Source organism: Chiloscyllium plagiosum, chromosome 1, assembly GCF_004010195.1.
Source record: "Chiloscyllium plagiosum isolate BGI_BamShark_2017 chromosome 1, ASM401019v2, whole genome shotgun sequence".
Lineage (NCBI taxonomy): Eukaryota > Metazoa > Chordata > Chondrichthyes > Orectolobiformes > Hemiscylliidae > Chiloscyllium > Chiloscyllium plagiosum.
The window spans coordinates 111,279,318-111,287,845 of NC_057710.1; the positions used below are offsets into that span (position 1 = coordinate 111,279,318).

An 8,528-nucleotide genomic window follows, 5' to 3' on the forward strand; every position below is an offset into this window, starting at 1 on the left:
CCTTAGGTTCTATGGATAAATATAATTGACCCCACAAACACAGAGAATGGAGGGTGAGCTGGATTCTCTAACTTGCATTACCTTCAAGCATGATTCCCTATTGAACGTTGAGCACTAGCATCCTGAATGTCACCACAATAAATACAAAAAAAAATGATAAGTAAAAACGGGAAATTCCACTGCTACTCCTGAGCATGGCATATTTGTGCAGAGATCTGATATCTTAAGAAAGGATTTTATTGAATTAGACCATGCTAATATAATTCACACTGATCTAAGTGAACCCAAGCAGATTCTTTATCAACACAGGAATAATGGGAAATAAACACACTAAGTACAGTTCTGTCGGACATTGTTTTCTGAAGTAGTCAGCAGTGAAATGTATTAACATTATATAGTAAAAGGTTTGGAAAGGCTGAACAAGGAAAGCATCTAGAAATTGTTCACATGCCAAACTGCTAAATAAGTGACTATCAACCTCACCTCCAAACACCACCCTCAAACTCCATCAATATTTGGTCAGGTTAGCAGAAGACAGAGTCAAATAACCTGATGACTAAGCTGCTTAACATTGCTGACTGTCCAGTACAGATATGTTCACTGAGGTGAAGTATTGTACAGTGACAAGCACAGAGACATCAAACCCTGGGAAGCAGTCAGCCCCAGCAGGAGAGAAAATGGGGACAACATTTGAGGTAAATAGGGATATTATGACCATTTCTCCTCTGTTCCAGTAGAGTCTACAACTGGGGTCCAATTATTAATGGCAGAAAAATCTCCTCCAAGTAATTCCAAATGATTTTTCAGTACACTGATGAATGCTAAAAGCTGTCTGTGCAAAATAAGTGTGCATTTGTTAGTTACACTGATATATACACTTTCTTAAATATTTGGAAGAATTGCAATTGACATCAAGATCACTCCAATTTTTTTCATAATGCTATACGATCAATGAGGATCTTTAAACAAAGCGAGCGAGATTCCTGCTTTCAGAAATTTTAAAAGTAACCATTCCACTTCATAGAGTAGAGAAATAGAGACTGAGGTGATCACTTATTTAAATTTCACTTTGGATGGCAGCACAGTTGACAAAATCATTGCACATGATACAATGAAACTACACCTACAGTTTTTTTTTTGTCTGATGAATGCAGTTACTTTCAGCAAAATTACTCAAGGTAAAATTGAAGGAGGCTCCCCAGCAAAAACCAGTTGTTTCATCACTGCTCACTGTGTCACACTTGCAGCTAACATTCATCACTTGCAGCTAATGTGCAGCAAGTCAAACAGTTTTCAAACTTTGGAACTTAATTTCTGAACTGAAAACTGGATTTCCATAAAGAAAATGAAAGTAAAGTCAACCACATAATAGTCCTGATTTAACTCGCAATTTTGCAGTGATGGCCCATTAGGCATGAAGAGTTTACTATAACTACATGAAACCATACCAAACATGACCTTCCTCCTGTCCCTTTCGGAAGCTGCTCACTTCTCAATGGCTTAACAATGAACTGTTTTCCTTCTAGATTACCATCAGGACTACATCTGCTTGCTTCAAAGTGCCCGAGGACATCTCAGAGCTTAAGCTCTAACTTTGATTTATGATTTGTAAGAAAGCACAAAACAAATTACAACCCTATCCTACTGGTTCACTTAAAAAACAATTGCTGTAAGGGATTTAGAAAACTGGGACAATTAAGCAAAAATAATTCTTTCTCCAGACAGCCGAATAACAAAATGTCTGTAATTGTATGACCACTTGCAATATTAGGTTAGATTGAGGAGCAAGTTATCAAGAGTAAAGCGGTGCTGATGTGGTACGATTGGTTCAGGAGTAGCCACATGACACTGAAATCATCCAGGTGCCCTTTTCATTGCCAAATTTGACAGGTTTATAGAAACTTGATTACTCACAGTCTGTAGAGCTTCGGAGTTCCCAGGAAAAGCAACTCTGGCAAAACCTGTAGGTTGTTTCTATTCAGGCGGCTGGAGAGGGAAGAAAGTGAAAAGACAAAGATCCATGAGAAAGTTACACAAAAGCATATCATCATAAGGTCAGAAATGGTGATGTTCAGTGACAACTATATAATGTTCAATGAAATTTGTGATTCCTCAGCTACTGAAGCAATCCATATCCAAGTGCAGCAAGAACTGTGCAATACCCAGACTTGGGCTGAGAAGTGGCAAGTAATATTTGTGCCACACAAATGCCAGGCAAGACCATCCCAAAAAAAGAGAATCTAACCATCACCAATTGATATTTATGATATTACCACTATTGAAAATCCTATTATCAACATCCTGAGGACAACCATTGAACAGAAACTGAACTGGACAAGCTATCTAATACTGTGATTACAAGAGCAAATCAGAAACTTTGAATTCTGCAAAAAGTAACTCACCTTTGGATCCCCAAATTTATTTACCATCTACATGGCTTAAGTAAAGAATCTGATGGAATACTCCTCTCTTTTGCCTGGATGATTTCAGCTCCAAAAACACTCAAGAAGTTTCACACCATCCAAGATGAAGCAGCCCACTTGACTGAAATCTCACCTGCCACTTTTAACATTCATGATCTTTAGCACTGATGCACAGTGGCAACAGTGTGAAGCATCTACAAGACTCATTCAACAGTATATTCCTAAGCTGTGACCTTTACCCTCTAGAATGACCAAGGCTGTAAATGCATGGAAACACATCACTGGCAAGATCCCTTCCAAGTCTCATCATCCCAACTTGGAACTATATTGCTGTTACTTCAGTGTTACTGGGACAAAATCATGGAATTTTCTTCCTAACAGCACTACAACCCAAGGACTGCAGTGATTTAAGGAAGTTAAAAATCACACAACACCAGGTTATAATCCAACAGGTTTATTTGGAAGCACTAGCTATCGGAGAGCTGCTCTTTCATCAGGTGGTTGTGGAGTAGGACCATAAGACACAGAATTTATAGGAAAAGGTTACAGTGTCATGCAAGTAAAGTGATATATTTAACAAACCTCAATTGAAGAAAATGTGATGTAAGAAAAGACTTTTTTACACAATCAGCAGTTCGGATCTGGTATGGTGGAGATAGGTTCAGTTGAGGCCTTCAAGAGGGCATCTGATTATTATTTGAATAGAAAGAATTTGCATGGATATGGAAAAAAGGAAAGAAAATGGTACTAAGTCACAATGCTCATTTGGAGTGACAGTACAGACATGATGAGCCAAATTACTTCCTTCTGTGATTCATAACGGCTAAGCTTACCAATCCCACATTCTTAGCGGTTTGTAGTGCTGGAAGTCATGGAAATCAAAGATAGAGCGATAGTGCTGTCACACCAGTAATCCAACCCTTGCTCCCTTTCAGTGTTACTCAATACTGCAAGTGAAGAACTGGTGAATTTACCCCACATGTCAGCGGAAAACTTCACCAAGGGAGCGATCATTCCACAGCCTGATCCTCTGCGCACCAAATCAGGACACAGTGGACTGTAACCAGAAGTGAGGCCCCTGGCTAGCATTTCTTTTGCTGGGGTCAGATCCAGGATTGCTGCTCATTTCAGATCAATAAGCTCCACACAAAGTGAATGGCAAGTAAATTGAAGAGCAAAAGATTCTGCATTTTAAACATTCTTGTTGAGTACTCAGAGGCACGCCAGGAGTTCCACTGTCTCATTTTCATATAATAAGAACATTATGTCTGCTCTTAATATGTTTCATATGGTGCCTGTCAAAGGCTGGCTTTGTGTGTTTATTGAAGGTCCAAGCCCTAATGGACGCAGGTGCTACATATGCATCAAAATGAAAAATGTGTTATATATTTGGCCAGGGTATGATAACAGCTTGTCAATTCCACAAGGTGGTCTTGCAGCATTTACCCAAGGCATTAAAGAATGTTAAAATGTTCCCTGTAGGCAGCCAAGCGAGTCAGAAATCCACAAAGTCCACTGAGAGGTGATGAGAAGCGCAACTAATGAGAAAGTGAAGCCTGAACAATTCTTTCCTTATGATCACTGGTGAATTAAACTTTGTTTTGAACACACTCAATAAGGTTCACATATTTACTGAAGGACCACTAACTACCTCAACATTTCAATTATTGCTCATGTCAAATCAGCATTTTGGAGGAATCCGGTGTTGGAGTGGTCCCTGTTGTTACAAAATTGTGATTTGCTTGTTCTTGGTTAATTGATCAATCTGACAAAATTTCAGAAACAGACATGATTTTCTATGAATCCTGTGTCACACACATTAATTCCAATAAACTTCTCTTTGGGATGGTCCAGGTTGTTTTTAATCCTCGTCCAATCATGATACAGCATACAGCATGTGACTGACCTATTTGTTCAGGTTCTTGACTTTGCAATCATACTTTTACTGGCATCACTGTCAGCTCAATGTGTACATATGTTTCATGATGTGTGTTAAATATGTTTTAAAATGCTTTCAATTGGTCTGATTGTCCCAAGGCTACAATGGGAAACATGCATATTAGGCATAGACATAGCCTGCTCTGCCATTCAATAAGATCATGGCTCTTCTGTTTCTCTTGAATTACCCACATTGAACAAGAATTTATCCATCTGTCTTGAAAATATTCAATGGAACCCATCTCCATTGCCTTCTGAGGCACAATGCTCAGAGGAATCCAAATTCTTCTCATCTCTACCCTAAAAAAGGCAACCGCTAACTTTTAAACAGTGTCCCCAGTGCAGGAATTCATCCATAAGAGGAAACAAAGAAAGAACAAAGAAAATTTACAACCCATGAACAGGTCCTTCAGCCTTCCAAGCCTGAGCTGATCCAAATCCACTGTCTAAACCTATCGCCTAATTCCTAAACATCTGTATCCCTCTGCTCCCCACCTACTCATGCATCTGTCCAGACTCATCTTAAATGAATCTACCGTGCCTGCCTCTACTATCTCTGCTGGTAATGTGTTCCACTTCACCCTCTGTGTGAAGTACTTTCCACATGTATCCCTCTTAAACTTTTCTCTTCTCACCTTGAACACGTGACCTCTCGTTAATGAATCCCTTATCCTTGGAAAAAGCTTATCTCTATCCACCTTGTCTATACCCTTCATGATTTTGTAGACGGCAATCAGGTGCCCCTCAATCTCTTTTTTCTAATGAAAACAATCTTAACCTACTGAATCTCTCTTCATAGCTAGCACCTTCCATACCAGGCAACATCCTCGTAAACCTTCTCTACACCCTCTCCAAAGCGTCCACATTCTTTGATAATGTGGTGACCAGAACTGTACACAGTATTCCAAATGCGACCAAACCAAAGCTTGTACCATTTTAACATGACCTGCCAACTATTATGCTCAGCACACCGTACGATGAAGGCAAGCATATCATATGCCTTCTTGACCAACCCAATCCACCTGTGCAGCCACCTTCAGGGTAAAATGGACCTGAACTCCCAAATCTCTCTGCTCATCAATTTTACCCAAGGCTCTTCCGTTTGCAGTATAGCTGGCTCTAGATTTAGACTTCCCAAAATGCATCACCTTATATTTGCCTGGATTGAACTCCATCTGCCACTTCTCCGCCCAACTCTCTGGTCTATCTGTAAACATCTTTTCCAAATCTTATCAAGACCATTCAGGATCTTATATCAATCAAGTCATCCCTAATTCTCCAAAACTATGTTCTAAACCCCTAGAAACAAGCCCAGCCTGACCAACCTTTCCCCATGGACAACCCTTCCATTCCAGATACCAATCTAATAAGCCTTGTCTGAAATGCCTCAGATGCGTTCACATCCTTCCTTATGTAACAAAACAAAAACTGTACACAGTACTCCAGATATGGATTAACCAAAGCCTTTTCCAATTGGAGCGTAACATCCATTTACGTTCAAGTCCTTTTGTAACATTCCATTATCTTTCTAACTCCTTGCTGTGCTTGAATAGCAGTTTTTTGTGACTCATGCACTGGAATATCAGGTTCCCTCCACACCTTAGAATTCTGCAGTCATTCTCCACTTAAATAATGCTCTAATTTCATAGTCTCCCTGTCAGAATGAGCAACTTCACATTTTCCAGGATTGTAATCAAATTGCCATTTTTGTCCAAACATCGAACTTATCTATATGCATCTACATCCTCCATCTTGCCCTACACAACAGACTTTCCTGCCCATCTTTGTGCCATCTGCAAATGTAACCATCATGATTTCTCTCCCCTCATCAAAAATGTTGACATAAATTAGTAAAAGACTGAGGCACCAAGAAAGAAACAGCAACGTGAAAGTGTTTTAATTCTGTGGGCCTCAATGGCTAAACCAATTATTTACTGCCCAGCCCTCAGAGCCTAGAGGCAAGGTGTCAACCACATTGCTGTGGGTCTGGAATCACACATAGGCCAGTCCAGGTAAGGATGGCCAATTTGCTTTCCTAAAGGACACTAATGAGCCAGATTTTGTTTTACAGCATCAACAGTGGCTACATGGTCACCATGAGGCTGACATTTTACTATTTGTTTATTTTTTACTGAATTCAAAGTTCACCAGCTGTCATGGTAACATTTGAATCCATTCCAGACATTAGCCTGGGGTTCTGGTTGACTTGTTGAATAATTTTACCACAACGTTACCAAGCCTGGCTGTGATGGCTTGTTCAGTCACAACTTGACAAAAATTCACTGTCGAAGCTTGAATTGAAATGTCAATCTGTTGGACAATGTGCTGGTGAATTCCTATCACCTGAGCAAGTGTCACTATTTTCAGGGAAAGTGAAGGAAAACTTCCTTGGAGATCAGTGGAAATCTGGAATTGGAACTGGGAAAACCAAATCAGCAGCTCCATTTCAACAACACAGCAGATCCAGTCAAGCCGCAGTTTGAAAATTGTGGGGCTTTTCAATCTTCTACTACAGACAGTTGACAGCCACTGTTTTCTTGAGAAATACAGTCAAAGCATTGTGGGCTGATAATAATAAAAGTGGCGCCAGAGGAGTTTTGGTAGTGGGGGGGGGGGGAGCTGTGGGGTAGCAATCAACTGAGGGCGTCTTTAACATTTTGAAACATCCGTTTAAACTGGCTTCTCATTTCAGGAGAAAGTGGAAGGGCCAATATCCAGCAAACATTGTCACAAAGAACCAGTGCAAAACAGATGTGGGAAAAACAAACAGCAGCTTGCCATCTGAATTAGTAAAAAGGTCCTGCTCAATGCAAACAGACTCCATTCCTCACTCCAACTTCAACAACCATAAAAAGGTCAGGCAAAACCCAACCCAGTGTACAGGACAGACACTGAGAACTTTACAATAGTTGGGAGCTTTTTCTTGGGCCGGCATAAACTTGGGAGCGATGAGGTACACAGGAAAAAAAAGTCTTTTCACTGTGACATTTAAGTATTAAAGACAAAATGAGTTAAGAATCGAATGCAGAAGACTGTTTATTCAAATGCAGAACATAACTCCAACAACTAAGCCATAGATCTTGCTACTACAACAATAATTTACTTATAAGACATAGTCCTCTGTTACACTGGACTACAACAAAACATGTGTTAGTAGGGAGTGGGCTATACTCCCAGCACTGGGAATGTTGGTCTGGGGCTCTCCATTAATGGCTTCGAAAATGACCTCATCACTATCAGGCAGTAGTTCCAACATCGTATTGTCTGGGGGAGATTCTGAATTTGACAAACATTTGACTTGGAGTCCAGGTACATAGTTCTTTGAAAGTTGTGTGACACATAGACAGGATAATTAAGAAGGCATTTAGCACACTTGCCTTCATTGCACAGACTATTAAATACAGGAGTTGGAACATTATGTTGAGGGAGTACAGGATGTTGCTGACGCTTCTTCTGGAGTGCTGTATACAGTTCTGGTACCCCTGCTACAGGAAGAATATTATTGAATTGGAGAGGATTCAGAAAAAATTGACCAGGGTGTTGCTAGGACTGGAGGGTTTGAGTTATAAGGAGAAGCTAGATAGGCTGGGACCTTTTCCACTGGAGCATAGGAGGTTGAGGCATGGCTTTGTAGAGGCTCATAATCATAAGGGGCACAGATAAGGTGAATAGCAAGAATATTTTCCTGGGTGGGGAAGTTCAAAACTATAGGGCATAATTTTAAGGTGAGAGGAGAAAGATTTAAAAAGGATCTAAGGGCCAACGTTTTCACACAGAGGGTGATTTGTACGTGGAATGAACTGCCAGAAGAGATGGTAGATGCCGGTACATTTACAACATTTCATAGACATCTGGATAGGTACATGACTAGGAAACATTTAGAGGCATATGGCAAAAGTGAGGACTGCAGATGCTGGAGATCAGAGTCAAGGTTAGAGTGTTGCTGGAAAAGCACAGCAGGTCAGGCAGCATCCAAGCAGCAGGAGAATCGACTTTTCGGGCAAAAGCCCTTCGTCAAGAAAGAGGCTGGGAGCCTCGGGGGTGGAGAAATAGATTGGAGGGGGTGGGGCTGGGGAGGGAAGGTAACTGAGAGAGCAATAGGTAGATGGAGGTGGGGGTGAAGATGATAGGTCAGAGACGAGGGTGGAGTGGATAGGTGGGGAGGAA

The 8,528-nt window shown here is 40.7% G+C and overlaps 1 protein-coding gene across 1 annotated transcript in view; it reads right to left on the reverse strand.

Moving 5' to 3' along the window:
• Positions 1-8,528, reverse strand: part of slit2 (slit homolog 2 (Drosophila)) — a 457,736-nt gene that overhangs the window by 426,154 nt on the left and 23,054 nt on the right. The window contains exon 4 of the mRNA XM_043700598.1: positions 1,915-1,986. Within this exon, the coding sequence (XP_043556533.1) occupies positions 1,915-1,986 (72 nt within the window). The remainder of the gene's footprint in view (positions 1-1,914; positions 1,987-8,528) is intronic.